The sequence below is a fragment of the Enoplosus armatus genome, chromosome 16, assembly GCF_043641665.1.
Source record: "Enoplosus armatus isolate fEnoArm2 chromosome 16, fEnoArm2.hap1, whole genome shotgun sequence".
Classification (NCBI taxonomy): Eukaryota; Metazoa; Chordata; class Actinopteri; order Centrarchiformes; family Enoplosidae; genus Enoplosus; species Enoplosus armatus.
In genome coordinates, this window is record NC_092195.1 from 6,053,147 (window position 1) to 6,075,312 (window position 22,166).

At 42.5% G+C, this 22,166-nt stretch overlaps 1 protein-coding gene across 1 annotated transcript in view; it reads right to left on the reverse strand.

Moving 5' to 3' along the window:
• Positions 1 to 19,067, reverse strand: part of trit1 (tRNA isopentenyltransferase 1) — a 30,646-nt gene extending 11,579 nt beyond the window's left edge. The window contains exons 1-6 of the mRNA XM_070921930.1: positions 18,909 to 19,067; positions 6,848 to 6,988; positions 4,612 to 4,710; positions 4,011 to 4,168; positions 2,952 to 3,094; positions 2,671 to 2,782 (exon numbers count right to left, since the gene is read on the reverse strand). Coding sequence (XP_070778031.1) covers positions 2,671 to 2,782; positions 2,952 to 3,094; positions 4,011 to 4,168; positions 4,612 to 4,710; positions 6,848 to 6,988; positions 18,909 to 19,067 — 812 coding nt within the window. The remainder of the gene's footprint in view (positions 1 to 2,670; positions 2,783 to 2,951; positions 3,095 to 4,010; positions 4,169 to 4,611; positions 4,711 to 6,847; positions 6,989 to 18,908) is intronic.
• Positions 19,068 to 22,166: the final 3,099 nt, after the last annotated feature.

The window sequence follows — 22,166 nt, forward strand, 5'->3', positions numbered from 1 at the left end:
CCTGAATTTGGAGTGATTTTTTTTATCATAACAGTTGACTTGACAGAGAGCGACAGTGCTCACAGCATGTTCACAGCATGGACAAAACTGTGTGCACCTACATATTAGGGATGTAAAGCAAAGCTACTATCTGTATCTGTTTATGTCACAAAAATATCTGTATTTGGATTCATACCCGAAGTGGGCTCATACCAAACCTGTTGGAAATCGTCTCAACTGCTTAATTTGCTCCTCATGTGCGTATGTTTAAGTTTAGCAGCCAACGAAATACAAAAAATAACAAATATTTTAACCACGTACCTAAATTAATAAAATAATAAAACATTATTGTTTTTTTTTGCGACTGTGTAACTGTTAATGGTCCGGGTGGAAATTAGAAGTGGAAATAAAACAGGAGGCAGATTTTCATCGGGCCATATAGCACCGTTTTTCTTTAGAAACTGGAGGCTGTGTTTTTATAATGACAGATGACTATAAAGTTGATCTGAGGATTTTTTTTTAATAAAAATTTTAGATTGTAGAAAGTCCCTGACTTCAGTTTCATCTCATCCATCTACTGTCACGTGCCAGGCCTCTACATGACATCATGAGGTAAAAACAAGCTTTGTCCTCTACTGACATTACATACATTCATGTTTGTTCACATGCCTCATAAATACTAAAAGTACAAATAAACTGCAGTTTTCTGCCATGTCCCCATGGAGAGAGGGAGATAATTGCATTTTACAGATAATATTACAGAATTCGCCATTGTACAATGATCTGTGCAGTTTATGTTAATTCTTTTTAATCTCTTCATGGGCGGGATGCAATTTTTGCAGATGACCTGTATTCTGATAATGTTCAAGTCTTCTGGATATCTATGTTCTTTTCATTTTTTTCTTCAACTTTTCTTTGAACGGACTTTGATTTATATATTGCTTTTTCTAGTCTTTTGTTTAGTCTAGTTTTCACCTATAATTCACTGTTCTTGTTGTCAATTTTCTCTCTTTGTAGAGCACTTTCATTTTGGTTTTAACAGATTGTTGAACAGACATTCTAATAAAAAGTGTTACCGTTTTTTTTGGTCCATAACTTACACTTGTGACTGAAACAAGAGGAGGAAATAACAAAAATAAATCTGGCTAGACGGGCAGAGACAGAAATTTGAGAATAGCGACAGAGCACAGGAAATGTAGAGTCAATGGAGGGAGAAAAAAGAAAGACAGAGGAAGAGAGGGAGGGATAGAGTTGACCTTGATGTCTGGCCACAGCAGCCAGCCGGGGATGGAGACATGAGGGTAAAGGAGAGAAAGACAGACAGATGGGGGGGGGGGTAAAGTGCTTGGGCGATCAGATTGCTGAGAGGGCAATAGTGGCAGAGATGGAGGGAGAGAGAGAGGGAGGATGAAGAGAGAGGAGGAGGAGGAGGAGGAGGAGGAGGAGGCGGCTGCTGGTTGATGAGGTGGGATGGGGTGATGGGGTGATGAAAGAAAGGAGGGACAAAAGAAGGGAATTGGCAGCTTCCTGGGCACCGTTCCACCAATGCATCAACTCCCTGCAGCCACACCCCATCACACACATACAATATCAATATCTACAGCCCAGAGAGACCTGTGTCTGTTTCGGCCATTAGTGACGCCCACACACACACACACACACACATTCATACACATTTCATATCACATACAGAACATGTCCAATTCTTATTCAAATTGGACTGGTTTTACTGTAAAGGTGTTGTTATTCCCAAGCAAATGCCAAATGTATGTGTAATGGCAACCCAGAGACAGCCCCACACAACACCACTCACAGTACTCAGGCTAAGCAGTGGATCCATATCACTTAAACAGTACTGGTCATGTGGTTCCTGTCAAGGAGATGTCAGTGACAACTTGACAAGAAATCAATCTTAATCATATTAACGTTATCAAATACCATCGTTAACAGACAATATAGCAATGCAAATAATTTGTTCCAGGGCCACCAGAATGTCCATTCAGTGTGGGATAATGTTCCTGAGGCCCTGAGGTAATAAGCACCGATCACCAGACTCCCCCTTCAGAGGTAATGTCCTATGGAGGGGGGCTTATCTCCATAATTATTAATAATCGCTGGACATCTTGAAGAAATATCAGTCCCATCTCAAATAAATCTGCAAACAGTGTGGGCTGTGTATCTAAATTGGTCTCCAGACCTTTGAGAAACTGCAGCGTACAGAACAGAGTGACCTGTCAGACTGGGACGGAGAAATAAATAACTGGATAGCTGCTTGACTGAGTTTGCTTCACTCCCATTGCCCTGGTTACATGGAAGACTGAATGTCTGGATCTTAAATGTAGATAGGAGGATGAGAATGTGATCCTCAACATGTTGCACAGACAAACAACCCTCAGGGCTTTTTTGACAAAGAATGCATGACATAAAAAAAGAAACTCTGACATTGTCCATCATGAGCCCGACAATGTTATAGAAGTGCAATGCTAAATGTATGCAGGGCTCAGCCTTCTTTTGACCCGATTCCCCTTACTACAAGGACAGAACAACTGCCGACGAGATCCTAACATCAACAACTATCCAGACAGAATCTGAAACAACAACACCACCTGGCTAAAAGATCATTAATTCAACGGGATCTGGTTGACTGTGCTCCTTCAGGAGGGTGGACACGTTTTGCTGCTGATTGGCTACCTGTCATCCTGGACTTTCTGCTGATTGTAGCAGACATGGAAGTCTCTGAGCTCCTCTATCAGTCCAGCAGACAACATCTCATCTACACGAGAATCCAACCGCTGGTCCAGAGCTGGAGGGGGACAGAGAGGCAGAAATATAACAAGTGTATCAGCAAGACGGATACACGTAAAAAGGTAATTCACGCTGCACTGAAGCTCCCATATCAACACTGGGGTTTCTGTTGTTTTGACATATAGCAATAACAGTAAAATGGAAATCCATTAAATCCTCCCCCATACCGTCCATGTCAGCGTACAGCCAGAGGATGCAGGGGTCTGGGTATCTCAGCGGCCCCCCCAGCCCACCGCCTCCCTCCTGCCCCCTCTGCTCCTCCAGCCAGCAGCTGTGGGGGACGCCCGTCTCCTCATGGATTTGAAGACTCCTGTATAAAACAAACACACAAGCAGACCTGTTAGATAAAACACTTTTGGCACTGGGACTGTGTGTAGACACAAGCAAACAAATCTTTTTCAGAGGTTCTTTAGTTTGATACAACGTCCTATGAAGATACTAGGAGTTTACATCCCAGTGCCTGTATGTAAGGCCTCGGTGGGTAGACTGAGATTAGATGAGTTAACCATCCACTCATCCATTAAATCCAGTATAAATGAGAATCTCCAACCTCCCATCTGAGGCGCACATTTAGAGGCTAGTTTGAGTGTAGTCTAAATGATCACCACACCAGCAACAATAAATTCAAGAGACAAGACGAGAGTAAAGTAAGAGATAAAACAAGGGGAAATGTAAACAGACTTTTTGAGAGGTTGAGATTCAAATCCAAATCAGACTCTTTAGCCGTGCCTCGCTGCACTCTGAGGTTATGAAGAAAATATGACTCCTGTCGTCTCCTGTCATCCAGAAGAACAGAGTAACCTAACCTGCTCACACAAAAGACCAGAGTGCACTGACTGCTACACATCAAGCCGTGTGTGTTTAGGTGTGTGTGTGTGTGTGTGTGTGTGTAAACAGACACTGGTCCTGTTAATGTAGATTGGGTGGAGGCCATATACTGTGACTGTCAGCCTGAGACGGAGCAAGAGCCCTTCAGGACCTCATACAAAGCATGAGAAAACTCAGAAATAGCAAGTTACCACAAGACACACCCACAAACACTATACACCATATTATCCCAAAGGTGAAAAGAGCCTTTTTCCCCGTTCTATTCTGACAACAATGCTGTCATGTTGATGAAAACTGACCAGTTTCTCATAAAATGATTGAAGAGAAACTACAATATTTACAGTGTATAATGAGTGTGTACACACACACACCAATGAAGACATTACCAGCTGTATCACCTGGCTATCTTGCGTTTATCATTGGGGTGCAGCATGGCAGCCATTTTGGGGTCCACCTCCGCCAGTCGTTTATGTAACTCAACTCCTCCCAGTTTCTCCAGCTCCAACTTCCTGTTTGTAGCTCCATCTCCCCCTTCCCCTGACCCCTCGTTCTCCTGCTGTGAGACACATTTCAAGTTCAAGTTTAGGGTTGACCAAAACTGCCTTCAAATACACTTCTTAAACTCCTACTTTCAAATTAATTCTTCATTAGTGTGTCCTGTTAAAACAGTGGTTTTGGTCTGAAATAACGTGCAATACAAATAGAAATAAAATACACATGAGGCATTTTCATTGATGTTTCCATTGAATGATTATGCAGCACAAAGACTCAGCCCTTAAAAGTCACGTCTTGGCCACTGATAAATTAAAACAAAGCCACACTTTTATTATTACAATATCACCAAGCACTGAAAGCAGCATACACTCTGACCTACCGTGTTTCCATGTGTAAAAAGTGGGTGAAGATAAACAAGAAATGAATACATGAATGAGATAAACAGTGTCAGAGAGGCACAAAGGATGAAGGGAAGGTGTATTTCAGTACATCTATGGCACTCACCCCTGTATCCAGCAGGACTCTCCACAGCAGAGACTCAATGTAATAGTTTGTTCCTCCTACAATGACTGGCAGTTTGTTTCTACTGTGCATGTCATCTATGTTGGAGTGAGTTAAGGAGGAAACTGATCTGTGCACACTTTCCAGGATTTTTTTTGACAGCTTTTGCAGGAGCAGACAACAATGGAAAAACATTTTGAAATGACCTGTTGAGCTGATGAGCTAATTTAATGGCATTCACACCATATTGGGATAAAAACAGCTCCAGCTGGTTCTATCAGTCACTGAAAGGCTGCCAGTCGCGTCTGGCTAAATCACATACAACTCAACTGGCTATTAATGTTTACTGTACATTTTCAATACATGTTCTTTAATGATTTCATGCACATTCAGGAATACAGTGAGAATCCAGATGGAGCAAAACATTTAGTTTAATTTGGCTCAAGTGTTCCAGCTTGAAATAAAGTGTTGAAATAATAGACTCTGTCTGACAGTGTCTCTCAACTGTTTTGGCTTGTGACCACTTAAAATAAAGCATCACCTACTTCTGACACCTTGTCACAGGTGTCAGAAGTCTTTGAGTTGAGAGATTTCACCTCTTCACTTCTCAGATTGTGCCATTTAAATAAATATTAGGATAGTTTAACATTTATTAGCACAAGACTAGGTGTAGGGAAAAAAAACGGAATCAAATTTGAATCAAATTCAACTAGAGGGGTCCTGACCCCCAGGTTGGGGGGGGGTCATTGTTTTATGATAGTAAACTGAATATCTTTGGGTTTTGAACTGTTGAACAGACAAAACACGCAGTTAGAAGATGTCAACTTGGGTTTTTCACAATTGTCTAACATTTTACAGACCAAATTAGTAGTTGATCAATGGATCTAATGGATGATTAATAATGAAAACAATCATTCGTTGCAGCAAAGGAGTCAATACTGTCCCTTTATCACAAACTCAATATCAGCCAGTTTGGTTCACCTCCTAAATCAACACAAAAATATCAATATTGGAATTTTAAAGGGGCCTCACTGGTCACACAGACGGAGCCTGCCACACCTCATCTCCCTTACTCTCTCCTTTTCTGTCGCATCTTCTCCCATCTTGCACCTTTTCCTTCTCTCTCCTCCTCCCTCGCCCACCTTCTCTCCTCAGATAATAAAATAACCGCTCAAACAAGATAAAGCCCCCCCCCCCCCCCCCCTCTTGCAGACACACACGCCTGTGAGGGCTGCATCACTGCGTTTGCCGGGGAGTGGAGGAGGAGATGGGAGAGAGAGCGAGGGTGATTGCTGACACGCGGCGAGGAAAATCGAGGGAGGGCAAACAGAAAGAGGGCTGGAAGATTGGGAGCAATAAAAGAGAAACACAGGGAGGGGTGGGGTGGGGGTGGGGGGGTTTATATGTGAATGGCATGCATGTTGAGTGAAGGATTGATAGCTGCTGATGCGTCATTAGGTCCTGCGCCTTTGAACTTCTCAAGCTTGTCAGCCTTCTCCAACTATCACACACACACCTCCCTTCCTCTCCCCCCCCCCCTCCATCGTCTCTCTTTCCTGCTTCACGGTTGAAAATCCTGCACACCACTTCTATCCCTTCTAATCTGTATTCATCTCTTTCCATTTCTCCATCTTCCCACCAGCAGGCTCGCACTGCACTGAGCCTATTCTTGGAGCTACCGCATCCCCTCGCCGCACTGGTGAGTGTGTGTGTGTGTGTGTGTGTGTGTGTGTGTGTGTGTGTGTGTGTGTGTGTGTGTGTGTGTGTGTGTGTGTGTGTCTGTGTGTGTGTGTGCGCGCGCGCATGCCTTCCTGATCTATTAATACAGTCTCTAGTTATCGCCTCCTCTCTCCACATCTGTGTGACGGCCGGTGTCTGCAGGAGGGTGTGACTGCCCAGAATGTGTGTGTGTGTGTGTGTGTGTGTGAGTGAGTGTAGCACACAGACACCACAGACACAGACTCCTCTATAAATATCGTCTCTAGTGATCTCTCTCTTCTCATTTTCACTGCAACATCTGCAGAGACAGACACTGACAAAACGAGGACATAGCAGATCTTCTTCCACACACACACACACAAACCTCCAGACCAATTAGTAAAAGTCAAATTGACTGAATTATTTCCCTGCAGTTACCACTTAATAATCTGGGGTGTGACAGGGATGATAGCAACGTGAGGAAAGAGGTGTTACGGAAAATATTTTTTCTCTGCTTCAACATGTTTCCAGGAAAGGATATTAGAGCCAGGGCTTTGTTCCTGAAGTCCACCACCGTGTAGCTGCTAACTAACGGGTCCACAAAGCTGATCATGTGATGTCTGCACTGGGCGCACTCCTCCACCGTCACCTTGTTGGTGATGATGTCGAGGCCCTGGTACACCTAAAGGGGATGCAAAAGAACCACAAAAACATGAGAACCATCACAATATATATGTATATACATATACACACATGGAGAAGCTACACATAGAAATTATAAAAGCAAATCTACAATACTGCACTCTAAGAACTGAGGTTTAATGGAAGTTCTTCGTCCTAGAAAGCATAAAACCCTGGACAACACTAAAAGAAAAAAAATAATTGCGTCCATAAAACAAACAGGGCAAGAGATTGAAATCTGTGCTAGTGGGAGGGTGTGTGTGAGTGTGTATTTGTCAATGTCAGAGGCTGGAAGGAGGCGGTTGTGGAGGAAGGAATGAGGAGCGCTGTCTGTCGTCCATGTGAAATGGCTCGGACCATGCCTGCGAATTACGATTACACCCCTCCTCTGTCCACTTTACATCACCCAGCGAGGGGGCTCCCTCGTGGAATTTGACAGCTGGGTGTCATACAGTAGTCCGTCATGATTTTCATTCTCAGACACACAGACGGAGTCAAGAATTGAGAGTTTTAAAAAGGATGTCTCGGGGATGCAGGGAACTTTCTAAATGGGCTTGTCTTTCTAGAAGCCTTTTTCTATCCTTAACATTTCAATGTCTTGTTTTACTTTGTTCCACATCCTTGATTTTTTCTGAAAATCCAACTCTGATTAGGTTCCTATTGGAGTTCATGTGCACTTCCTGATTGCATCTGCACTGACTTATGTCCGTTTCTGCATTTGGAGACGCATCTTGCTCACCATCACAATTGGCTTGGAAGATTAGACCATCATAGTGTCTTGAGTGTATTTACTTTTATGTTCTTTTATTACCAGTATATGTTACACCAGTCATTAGATGACATAAGATTCAGTATTTTCTGGATAACTGGGTATGAACTGAGTAGTCAATGGTGGAAAAAAGTAAAGCTTGGATTCTTGTGCATTCACCCAAATGTGTGAACAACAGAAACTCTAGGTGGTTATATTGTGAAGCTTTAACCACATTATTACTGTGTAGAAACACAAGTTAAACTTCAATCTGAACCTTGTATCATTGCAGTTTACGACACCATTAATCAGATTGCAGATGGCAAAATATCAACATCTCCCCTCATCTATCATGTAAATACACCTCTATGGCCCCATCCTCTGCACAGCATCTGTGTGTAGTCTACCATCAACCATTCAAAGTATACGTGTGTGTGTGGCTCAGAAAGTGAATCATCCTGAAGTTGCCAGGAAAACTTTATGAAACCCTTTTGAGTCAAAAACTTCCCCAACAATTTTACCAGTAGGCTGAAACTTCTGGTTGGATTCAGCCTTGATTTGAGTAAAGAAGAAGCTTGGTGAAGCACTCTATTGTTCAATTATTCAGAGTAGGAAAATCCAGCCTTTAATCATAAGCAGTCAGCCGGCTATTGGCACTGAAGCACAGTCCCAAATGAACACACAAGTATTATTTTTACAGCATGAAAGAATGGATGAATGAATGAAGTCACTCTTGACTTTAACTCGTGAGCTTATTTTACCCTCTGAGAAAATGATGAAAATTGAAAGACAAACGACGCATTGTGGAAAGATACAATCTTTTTTTTTTTTTTTTACTTTTTTTTACTCTGGAATCTGACTAAGTAGAATCTTTGTGGAGTTGGGTCAGCTGGGACGTGGGGTTCACGTGGTGTTGTAGTAACAGATACTAGTTTAAAGAGTTTGGAGAGTCTTTCAGCCTTTGCAAAGGCAAAAACACAGGAGGAAAAGTGTGAGGGATGGATTAAACCGTGGGTTTCTCTGCTCTAAACTAAGCTACAATCGTTAGCATGTCGGTTTAACTAGCTTACTGGCTACAGCAGTAACAGAGGTTACTTCCAAGAGCGTTAGCACAACATTAACAAACTAACGCTAAATTAGCCCCATTCACAACTTGCACGTCCATTGTGTAGTGTTTCTTCACTGTGTTGAAGCCGGTCCTGGATGCTATCAGAGAATAGGCCAGCATAAAAATATTAATAATATAATATTAAAAATATGAAGTATTTAAGCTAAGCAGCCAGAGTTGAAAAATAACGGTCTCACATTGTTCCTTATCATACTTAGCATAGCTTTAGCCTCAGTCTTTTAGCATGATGTCATGCACGTAGCCATCAAGAACACATTTAAGAGCCCTTTTAAAGAGTTGCCCTTTTAAAATGGGAACCATCCAATTTCTTGTGCCCACTGAGCTTATTACTCCAAGCTTATTGTACTTGTGTTTTCATTTTTCTTCCTTATTAGTTTCAGTAGCACTTTCTAATTGAGTTGTATTTCAGTATGTTTTTTTGAAATGCATTTCTTTTATCAACAGTGTCAGTTTTACTCTGTTCATTTGGGCCAGATAGTGGCAAGACATTAGGTTGTCTTAAATGTCTGTTTTTAAACATATTTTGGCGTAATTGTTGTCCTGTCAGTAAGGCAGAACATGTAAGGGAGAACCAGACAATAAACATTTAGTTTTAACTTCAGTTTAGGAAGTATTAAATGGTGGAAGGCGTGCCCACATCCTAACTTAGTTACCAAGCAACTTCCAGTAGTCTTAATCTCATATTTCAAGGCAACATTACAGACGGTTTAACCCAACATACATGCATTGGGTAATCAATACAGCTGAGGGGGTTATTGATCACGTCCTTGAAAGAGCGTGTGTGGGTTGCGTGTACTTCACCAAATGTTCTTAAGCACCGCGGCAAGCCAAAAGTGGGGAGCAGGGCAAGGCGGAACAACCCAGCCCGATAAATTATTCACGGCTTCTCCGCACGACACCACTGTCAGCCAAGGGAGGGATGGATGCATGGATGGATAGATAGATGAAGGAGATGGAGAGCAAATGTAGGAGGGTGGAGGTTTGAAGGAGGTTTTTGGGAAAGGAAAAAAAAAAAAGAGCGTTGGAGAAGACGAGAGAGAAAAGGAGATGAACAGACATAAGAGGAGACAGAAGAGCGCTGTGTACTTGTTACAGAGAACAGGATGCTCCCTGACAAATTTGCACACATTATCCACCACCACCACCCCTCCTTTGCCTTCATATCTCTCTGTCTCTCTCTCTCACACACACACACACACACACACACACACACACACACACACACACACACACACACACACACACACACACACACACACACACACACACACACACACACACACACACACACACACAGGTTTTACAGAGCGAAGACAGAATGATAGGTAGCAGAAGGATGGCAGAATGATGCTGAGAGAGATGCACAGAGATATGGCATCAGGTTTGTGTGTGTATGTGTGTATGTGTCTGTGTGTGTGTGTGTGTGTGTGCGTGTGTGTGTACAATAGAGTGAGTACGGGTCATGTGTCTCTCATTTTGAGCCACACACCTCCCAGATTAACATAATTTTGTTCCCCACATGGTGAAAAGACAAAAGCTCTTTTTTAAAACACACACACACACACACACAACAAAAACACTTTAAGGACTACTCGTCCATCTTGACTTAAAGGTTTAGATTTCATGACAGCCAGGCATCTGATAGCTACAGAACAGCTACTAAGTGGACCTCATGGTGAGATTTGGTCAACTTCTGTTTCCAAGGCTGAGACTGAAAGTTAGTTTTACCATCATCGAAGTAAATTCACAGGATTTTTCACCAAAAAGTATGCTAATATCTTCTTTTTTGCTGTTTCTATCAAGTTATTTCTTGTTTTTTTCACTCTCCAACAGCCACTTGTTCTCCCAAAACTCGCCTTTCTCCAGCAGTAATGAAGTTTCCTCTCTTCCATCTATCCTCCTCCTCCTCACAATCCCTCTCATTTTGTCCATCCTTACCTGCCACTGAGAGAACAGGGCTAATCCTTATGTAACCACTCCGCAATGTACATATATGTGTTCTCACCAACTGATTGCGGTGATTTTAATTTCGCCTCAATGAGGACAAGGAGGCCCGAGAGTAAAAGTAGGCAGGAGAAGACCGGAGTGTAAAGCAGAAAAATGAAAAGAGCCACTTGAGTGGAAGATATGAAAAGAAAAATGCATTAAGGGGGAGCTGCAAATGAGAGAGAAAATGAGAAAGAAATTAAGACTTCCAGGCGCGGCGGTGGAAATGAGCTACAAATTGCAGCCATGTGCGAGTCAAAGACAAAACTCAACATAGCTAATCGTGTTTGCACGTCTTCTGGAGGAAACTGAGAGAAGATGTCACAATGAAAGGAGGAAATTGAATGACTTTTTCTTTTTAAGTAAACATTTAAAATGATGCAATGAATAAAATGAGATACTTTTGTATTATCTGGCCTGGAAGGAAGATGAAGAATACTGTTATTTAGAGACAAAAATATGACCGAAAGTGGAGGAAGAATTGATTAGTGCTGAGCAAGTTTTTGTTCTTTGGCCTCAGCTAATGTTATATTTTTCACGCCAACTTGAGGACCAAACAAGAAACTGCACTTAGCACTTCTCCATTAATGATCTGTGTATTCATAAAAATGCCAGCATGCACGACATTTCTAGGAGGTGGACAGATATTTTAAAGCCACATCTAAACTGCAGAGAGATGAAACAATGCATCAGTCTGATAAACTGCGAGTTATTTTTCTCCAGAAATGTCCCCGTCTTAATGTGTTGTGTCATTTCTTTATCAATGAAAAAAAAACACAAGGAAGCCAGAGTGTTTTCTGGGAAGTTGCTGAGGCTTTTCTAATTCTGAACGTCACAAATCACACTGATATACTTCAAGGGAAACCCAGCTAATATGGGTTCAGCTGCGTATTCCTTCCTGTCTCGCTTTTAAATGGATGTGACCGTGTGGCTTGTGTGCGAGTAAGGGAGGAATGTGTGTGTGTGTGTGTGTGTGTGTGTGTGTGTGAGAGACAATGAGCTCAGTGTTCGAGCTCTGCAGAGCCTGCAGCCGGCCTGCCTGGCCAATCTTACGCCCTGCACGAGACAGCTGTTCCTCTGCCACATAAATAAGGGGGGAGCATGGCCAAATGAAAGAAAGAGCGCCAGAGAGGGATGAGGGAAAAAGACAGAGACGGAGAGAACAAACACTCACTGAGACCTAAAACAAGATTCAGAGAAAGCCAAAAGAGTGATACAGGGGAATAAAGCAGACTTTTCAGTGAAGCGTTTTCCCCATATTGGTATGTTATTAACGTACTTGCAAAATGTTGCTTTCTGACCAGAAATGATAGCAGACAATACAATAGACCACGTAAAACATGTGAAAAGTGAGCTTTTGTTATGTGGACATTTTATGGATGCACATGCAGATCCTGACCGAACTGAGCAGATTGGTATCTGCAAGACGTCACTGATCCACAAAACAGTATTCTATTCCACTCTGTTCATTTAAAGCAACAGTTCAACATTTAGGGAAATACGCTCATTCGCCTTCTTGCCGAGAGTTAGATGAGGAGATTGATACCACTCTAACATCCGTCTGCCATACATGAATTACCTCGAGCAGACGGTTAGCTTAGCACAAAGACTGGAAACAGCTAGCTTTGTGACTAGACATTAAGGCAGGTTGAATGTGCTGCCGTTATGAGGTTGATGTGGAGTAACGCACTATTTCAAAAGCCTTAGGCTTAAAATCTGCTGTTATCTTACACATAGAAGAATGATTTTAATCAGCTCCACAAAGAAAGGTTGACACATTTTTTATTTTGGAAAAATAAGATCACTGCACACGATCTGTACTCAGTAATGGCTGATAACCTGAGTTTGAGTACCAAATTCAGTATTGGGAGAGAAATAGTCAGATCAGTGCATCCTGATAATTATTCAAGAATAAGAGTCACCTCTTCAACAAAGGCCTAATACGTGCTACAATAGTCGTTTTGGTTTCAATGATCCCATGATGATCTAAATTACACTTCAGTGGCTTTTTTCTCAAAGAAAAAGAAAAAAATCCCTAAAATACTTGTCCTTAACATTTTTTTGCATGAAAATTGTAATGTAAGAGAAAAAAAAATACTGCCATAGGATGCTAAACTGAAAGCTTGAATGCTTCGATCAAAAGCAATAGCAGCTGTAATCAGTCGACCCCGGTCCAGAGAGGAAGACGGTACAATTCGTCCTTACACTGACCCCTGGACTCGGCCTATACACACCCAACAGCCAAACTGGAAGCTACGTTGCTTTATTTTTATCCTTCTCTCCTGATCCTTTCCTCCATTACACTTACAACAGAATACCTATCTGCCTATTTTCTCTTTTCTACCCCATCTCTCCTTCCCCCCTCAAGGCACCATCCTTCAACAATTTATCCCTCCATCTTCCTCTCCTCTCTCTGTCTCTCTGTAGGGAATGGCCCAGTAATGCCAGACTAATAAATCATTCATGGCGTTGTCCCCCCCTCCTCCATCCTGCCATCCTGCCTTCCTCCTCTCCCTCGCTGCTTTACTGTAGCGGTCACTGCTTCACCACACCCGCAGACTGCTATTTACACACACAAACATACACACACAACAAAAAGAAGAGTCAACGAGCTCCCTTTTTCGGCTGGCTCCAACACAGGCTTAGATTGCTTAAAAAGATGCATCATAAATCGGATGTGGGAGGCAGCATCGCCTGAGTTATAATGCAAACAGATACGTCAAAGTCCAGACAGGTCATAGCCACACCAGACAGATAGAGGCAGTGGGAGGGGGAGAGCGAGATAGAGAGACATGCAGAAAGAGAGAGAGAAGGAGGAGGAGAGATGACTGCGAGCGAATTAGAGGGTTATAACACATAGCTGGGTTAGTGTAGGATGTGTTTAATACGTAGATAAACAGATGGTGTGTGTATGTGTGAGTGTGTGTGTGTGTATAACAACCTCTGGCCAATAACAAGGATAACCTTTGAAAGACTAAGAGCCCCTCACAGCAGTCAAATCAGTTGGCTACATGACCATCACATTTCCAAATTTACGACTTAAAAGGCAAATGACCCCTGGTGCTTTTACTAAGACCTCCTTCATTCCACCGTTATGGGACTATAAAGAGCCAAGATGACACATGACAGGTTCCCCGGCTGCTCAGGCCCATTTCTCACATTCAACAGCAAATGCACAAGCCTGACAAATTGTCTTCCTTTGTCGCAATTTTCGCTGCTCATGTTGTCTTTGAGAGAATACGGCAGCTCCTTCTTTCATACGCACATAAAGCGAAGGGTCACCGGTCGCCAATACTTCCAATAGTCCCACAAACTAAGGTAATGGTGCATGCATGTGCATGACCTGTTAAATTGCCCCTTGGGACCTCTGACGGCCCTTTAGTAAGATGCCCTACAGCTCCGCCCACACACAAAACCAAACACACCCCTTTTTTTACACCCTTCAGGGAAACAAAATTTATTTTGCAGAAACAATGTGTTATTAGTTAATGCGTTGGACAGGTGGCTGTGAGGAAGCATGAGAAATCACAACGTGCACAAACTTTTGGAGGGTGGAAGGTTTAGTAATTCACGTAATTCAACTCTTTCATGCTGGTGGTTTTGTGTGATTTAGCTCATTTACTCAAAATTTGAGTAGACTTTGCATTACAAATGATCAATTTAGATTAATTTCCTACCTTCAAGGCAGCAACTATCACTCACTATCCAGCGTAAATAAGCTTGACAGACACTTGAAACCTTCTTGAGATAGGAAATCCATGACAGTGAGCATTAAGTCATCACTCTTTTTTGTCAAAGTTCTGTAAAAGTTAAAGTGTTCTAAAAAAATAAAATAAAATCCAGCAAAGACGCCTCCTTGCTGGTGCGTTCAAGTGTTCCTGAGAAACTAAAATATCAGAGACTTGAGACTGGATGTACGTAAAGCACACCTAAAAGCAATGAATCACAATATTACAGAGTCTAGACACATATTTAATGCGCATTGTACTGTATCATGAAGTACCTGCTGTTTATCATCCTCAAAAAAAACCTCATCAGAATGGTCTTTTCAGATCCTTCAAACTTTAACTGCACGTGTCAAGACAGTAGTTACAAAGTGCAAGAAGCCGACGGATGAAAACATGGAGAGTCTGCACACTGGCAGAGTAGTAGCTGCCCAGAAGCTGCCAATATCCTTAAAATGAAGAGTGAGACCGGGAAGTCCACAGTATATTTCACCGATGTGATGAGCAGCAGAACATAAACAAGGCTCATCGTTTGAACGATGATCCCAGCTCTGCGTAAACTGGTCCAATGTTTCGGTCTGAGCACCCGCTCTCGTGAATCACCTCTGAAGTGCAACTCGCTCTCTGTCCCCTTACTGTCACTGTCCATGTCAAATGTTTCTTATTACCAATAATGCCTTGCAAAGCGTTGTCGGTCGGCAGTGCCCGGATACATCATCCTCTCCCGTCTCCCCTGAGGTGACTCTTAACAAATGTCTATCCATTGCAGCTCATCTGAAGCCTGATTCAACCAATTAAATCCTACAACTTGTGCATATGTAGCAATCAGTGCAACAGTAACTCATGACTTTGATGCAGTATTATATATATATCTATATATATAGATTTGCCTCCAACAGTTTCATCTGCTCTGATTTTAAAGTTGCTCACATCCCCCTTCAACCACCAAAGTAACAGCCTCAACTTCTCCACTCGTACATCCTAACTCTTACCCACAGTCCTACTCTACCAGCTTTTTATAGGCATCCTACAACCATTCTCAAACACTCTTTGAAGAAGTTGCATAGTGTAAGAGCAGCCGTCAAAGGCTTGCAAATGTTTTGATATCAAGAAATCCATCCACATTATACACCCTAGACATTCATTTAAAACCTCAAAGTAGCCTCTAAGTGTGGGTCTTTGATAGCTCAAACTGGGATCTTTGAAACTTTCAGATGATTTTAAAACAGCCAAATGTGAGCTTCTCAAGGCCTCTTTAATCCTGGTTGTTCATTAACAGCAAAATAAACAGAGAAAGTGGGAAAATCAATATATTTGAAAAACTAAAAATGGTGAGTGTGCAGTAGAAGAAAAGGAGCCTCAGGGGATTAAATGTAAAAGGTTAAAATAAACCATTTACATTTAGTAAAGCATGTGATGTGCTGTACTACTGACTCAGTTCTGGATTCATCTAATTATGAATATGGTGCTTATTATTCTCTGCACGAAATAAAAAGACTTGGCTAATGACTGGCTAATTTAAGACTTTTCACACTCACAAGATTCCCAGCGAGACACTTCTGCTATATATAGATAGGTGATTGGTACAGTGAGGGCTGTGAAACTTAAAACCACACTCGCACATTTTCCCATAACTCCAAACCTCTAGGGAGTGAGAGGACAGGGACATTTTTGTTGAAGGACCCCCGCTGGGCCCTGGATCCCCACTTTGGGAACCACAGGTTTACACTATTTGGCAGTGCCTCATCCACTGACAGTACAGCCGAGCACTCGTGTGTGTGTGTGTGTGTGTGTGTGTGTGTGTGTGTGTGTGTGCCATGGATAGCATGTTCATTTAATGAGTGAATAATATCCCCCTGCATGTCCAATGAACTGTGGGTTGGGGGCTCGGGCCACAGGCGGGAGGGGGGTGATTGTAACACAATAGGAGTGTTAGGGAGTGTGGGAACCAATTCTCCCCGGGACAATAGACACTTCCCAGTGGCCACAGCGTGCCCATTCACTATCAGCTGCTGGGCCGGCGTAGCACGGCGCTGAATATGCACCAGCTCAGCACAATGCTGCTTTCTCCCAAACAAGACCAGACTGTTTCCTATCCCAAAGACAACACAGGCCAGCTCTAGCCTACACACAGCCTCATTCTCACATAAGCAGTCTCTTTCTCACTCCCTCCATGTCTGCATGTCTCCCTCACTTTCTCTCGCTGTCACACACACCAACAGGAGGGTAGCAACAAGGCCAGGGATTGTGGAGATAGGCTGGGGCTGCCGTGCTATAACTAGGCCACTGTTTCCCTCCACCAGAGCTGCTGGTCGTTGAGATATTCTGGGCTGAAATGTTATTAGCGTAACCCAGTTTACCCAGTACCAGGTGATTGCTGGAAGAGGCGCTCCCCGCTGGGACACACGCTCTCAAGGACAATGCACACCAAGAGGCGGAGGGGAGGGGGAGGGAAAGGTGGTGCTGAAACAGCAGAAAGGTGATGAAAGAGAGCGCGCGGCGTGATTATGTGTTGAATTCTGCTGTCAGAGGAATCACTGCTGGACACTGGTACATTTGGATAAAGTGGAGTTACTGTGTGTGTGTGTGTGTGTGTGTGTGTGTGTGTGTGTCCATGTTGTTCTCCGGTGTGACCCAGACTCAAACCTGTACCCAACCTTTTCTTTTGTGTGCGCGCCCTCTGGTTGCTGGGGCAACGGAGCCTGAGAACCAAAAGGGAGGGCGGGGCAGAGAGAGAGAGAGAGAGAGAGAGAGAGAGAGAGAGAGAGAGAGAGAGAGAGAGAGAGAGAGAGGAGTAAAGAGACACAAGCTGGAGAGTGTTTTAAATGTTGTGGCGTTGACACACACACACACACACACACACACACACACACACACACACACACACAGACCAGAGGAAGTGAGAATATATTATCCTGTCGTCACACAGCTCTCACATCTTACTGCTGATCATATAAACCTTTAACTATTCCCTGTTGAATATGATTATTTTTAATGTAACTGGCTTAGCAATAAAAGAAACAGTAATGAATGAACCAATAAATATTTTTATGACAGCATTTCAATGCCACAGTAAATACTAACACGTGACTGATCTCCATTCAGTTTGACTTTGCTTTAATTAGCCCAGAGCCACGCTGCTATATTATACTGTCTATACACAAACGAGTATTACCATGTGGCCTAAATAGTATATTTAATGATCCCCATCACATTTATCCTCTAGGCAAAGTGCTATTTATTTTGAAGTAATGCTGCCTACATCCTCGCTTGAAAGTCTTGAGTATTTGTCTTTGTAATAACTGTATTTCATGTTGCTAACACTGTTATTAGCAGACACCTTACCTGCCTGATACCACTCTGCAATTTCTGCATTCAGCTATTTAAATGTATTTCCTCAATTTATTGGTGCTTATTTGTCTTTCAATATACGTTGTAGTTATTATCTACGTATAGTTTATGTAGTACCTTTCATATTGTATACAGTAGATGTTCAAAATGTGTACAGTATTCTAGCTTTTTACAGTAACGTATTTATACTTTGCACTCAGCCTTGTACTTCCTTTTTCTGCCGTGACAATTCAGTTTCTGTTTCTTACTTTCTCTAATTATCATAAGTTTGAGATCAAATTCAGGATTTCACTGTACCGACTTGTGCTACAGTGAAATCACACCAAACTAAAATGTAACAATAATGTTCTTTAAATGGCTTACACTTCATTCCCTCACTAAAGCTAAAACTAAAAACTAAAACATGCTTGCATCTTGATATCACATCGCCACTCATGTCACTGAAAACCAGAAATATTGAATTATATCCAAGCCCCATTTGTTGTTGTCAAGGTGTTAAAATGGACCGAAGACAAAGGAAAGGGACAGCTGTCATTCAGAAACTGACATGACTTGCTGGGTCCTGCAGGGTCCTACAGGCCGTGCAGGCGGATGCTGCTGTGGACCAGACGCGGACTCCTCTGCTGTCCCGGTGGATCCGAGGTGTGGTTCAGTGTTGGCTACGACTCAGTGCAGACCTTTAACTGTTGTTGGTGGAGGAATGGTCGGATTTTAAGGAAAGTGGACTGTGATTTTACCATTCTGACTTACGATGCTGCTAACGCCTGCTATCCCGCTCACTACCGTTCAGCCAAATAACTCCACAGTCAGAAACACACAGTTATCCGACAGTCTGCTAGCTTCTATTCGGATCTGTAGTCATTTGCCTGCGGAGCAGATTTTATTCGGCTTTACTCGAGTTGTTTCAGTGTGTCAGTAAGAGCATTATGGCTGCCATGTCAAGGACTCCCTGCGCATTTCCTCCTGTTAACAGTCCTCCTACCTGCATGGAGTCGGCGCTGATTATTTCTCCCTGAAGCCGTTTTCCGATCTCGATCGCCAGTTTGGACTTGCCGGTGCCGGTAGCTCCCAGAATCACCACCAGCGACGGGACCATCGCTTTCCTCAAGGCACACTGCATGCTGCGAGCGGACGCCGCCATGATGCTCGACGCCCAGCTGACGGCTGCGCGCATGCGCAGTGGGAGTAGGCGGGCTCTGTTACCAGGCAACAGGCAGCCGTTACTGTGGCAACATTGATCGATGGGGGATCATGTGGAGGGTCTTTCATCTTAGAAGACTAAATAAATGTAATCATTTTAACATTTTAGCATTACTGGTGTAAACCAAACGCTCTGATTGGACCTGCAGCTGAACTTATTATTGAACTGGATTAAAACCAGTTCAGCTAAAAAAAATCATCAGTCAATAAGGTGTCTGAACGGATTCATCTCTCCTTGCTGCTGCATTTGTGAACAGATTGGCGATAACTTTCACAATATCTATGAAATTCCTTTACAGGGAGGACTGCAGTATAGTTAGTATTTTGTTTCTATGGAAACTGTCGGAGCTCTGCTGCAGTGAGGAAAGATGCTTGTTGCCATGGCAAAGATGCCAGGATGGGTTACCTTGGAGACTGCTCAGAACAAATGGTGGCTGGGGAGAGGGAGATGTGCGCTCACTCATACAGGTGGTTTTAATGGAAAACAAATGCAGTACAATGCGTTCTGATCCAGTTCAAAATACACTGGATTTGAGTGTAGCTAAATCCAGCTACACGCATATAACTAGATGATAATTATTCTGCTTGTGTGTGTGAAAGAGACAAAAAGATAAGGCAAACAGGTCATTTATGATGTCAAACCATGAATTTATTAATTTTCTGACTTACTCTTCATACATATAGGCTTATGAGGTACAGAAAAAAACAAAGTGCTGAGACAAGGCTCCAAAAATCACCATTTAACTCCCAAAGTATGTAAGCAACGTCCACTGCTACCGTGACTGTGCCAAAAGCAGAGACCAGTGACCAATACAAGTCAAACAAATAGAATAAAATAAGAAAAGGGGAAAACCGCTGCAGGTGCACCCTATTGAAAAAAATAAAAATAAAAAAATAAAAATCAGGGCTAATGGTGGTTTGTGCTGAATTAATTAGCAGAGAAATGATTACAGCAGAATCAGGAGGAGGAAGGGTTCTTTCTGCCTGTGTGGGTCTGGCATCATGTTATAAATACAGCATATTACAGCAGGGGGGGCGTTTTCCTCAAGCACAGCCTATGGCCCTATCACAAGAGCTACAGGCTACTTGAGAGTTTCCTGAGTGCTGGTTAAGAGCAGGGCATGCTAACTCGTCATGATCGAGCCGTTTACAGTACTAGTTCCAGGGCTACAGTGTTCTCTGTTGCATGGCTTATGGGACAATAGGGAGCACCAGGCTTGCAAAAAAGCAGAGAGAAAGCAGTAACATTAAGGTCACTAAAGGCTACACACAGCCAGAAGTTTAATCGGTAGATCCTCTTAAACCCCCCCCTCCTCCACCACCCACGTCAGATTTAAGAGAGTGCTACAGCTACAGTGATTGGATTGAATACAAGAGCATTCAGGTGCTTTCACAGAGAGAAAGCAAACCACAAATGCCACTTTTTTAGCACATAACCACCAATAAAGCCCTGCCAGCTACAATAACAAAAACAGTCATTAGCTCACACTGAGAACACAACTTGGTAGGAAAATATAGTATAAAACTTTTGTCAACTCTTGACTTGTACAAATAAAAAGAAACCCCAGAGACAGAAAAGGTAATGAACAGTAAAGAAAACAAAAAGTAGGCATTGCAAAAAAAAAGAAAATGTGGTGACAAAGTGGCTAGTGTGATCAATGTTCAGTAAGTGTTTTATTTTGACTCTTTTTCATAATCATTTTTATAACAAAAATAGAAGCTTTGAGTTATCTTTGAAAAGCCAGCAAGCTTGGCCCCGGTTTAGGACGCAGGGCCCAACAAAAACTAGGATGAGTATAGTAGACAGCTCTGGTTTTGGTTTTGGAAGGGACTGTACAGTAAGGGTACTATATACATAACATCCAACAGGATCATCTACGTACATTGAAAGGCTTCTATAGGCATTACATCAAATGCAAAAAAAAAAAAAAAAAGTACAAATATATCAGACAGCAAGATGAAAGAAATGTACAGTTGGAACTCTGTGGGCTTCATCTCCGAGCAAAGGTTGGCATTTTTGATGCTTAAACATACAGATTGAATTTAAGCTTATCTAAGAGTTTCTTTCGGTTGATAATTTGAAGCCAACATTCACCTTTTGGCTGGTCTCCATGGCACAACAATAATAAAGACAGAGTGAAATGGTAAACATCTTCAGTGTTTTTGCAGATGTTGATTGAAAAACAGGATACATCTCAAAACAATGCCTGCATGGCAACATATTTTCTCCAAATGATGCTACGAAACTATTACTGTGGGCATGGTGCTGCTGTCGAAACATCCATGATGCAAGAAGATAAACACTGAAGTTATGAATGGAAACCTGCAGGCACAGATGTTAGGACTTAACCTGAGCTATTCCAGAGGTGCAGAACATATTGTAGCCTTCCAGTAATAACATTACTGTTGCATGGCTCAGTACAGTCCCACTACTGCCCCCAGCAATCCCCCATTATCAGCAAGCATAAAGCTAGAGGCTAGAAACAAGGGAAAAGTGTGAATAAAAGAACAAGAAACACATGTAAGTTGATATGGAGAAAAGAAAAGTAAATGGTAAAGAACGCAAAGCAGAAAAGAGGCAAAACTTGATAACAAAATGTACAAGTTGTATGCCAAGCAGGAGGAGGGGCCTGTAAAGAAGTTGAAATTTGAAGGAAACTACAGAGAAACTTCAGGGGGCCCTTTAGACTGATGACAGATAGAAAGAGGAGACATCACTGCTGTGTAAGCACACTGAGCCCTATCACAATCAAGGAGACGTCTGACCAGACCATGCAGCAGTTAAAACAGCACAGTTTATCAACTAGAAGCTGCTGCATTCACAACAAGCCTTCCTGTAGCAAGCAACAGTTTTGAACATTTTTTAGCAAGGGGAAATATAACAGTTTGACAAACCCATACTGAGTAACCATGGACATAGTAATCTGCCTGTAAGATGCCCCATAAGATCAGTCCCTAGATTGCTGTCCTGACCGGCTTACTGCCTTGTCAATCACTCAGAAGCTAATGTGCAAACCACAAAAATAGAAAAAAAAAATCC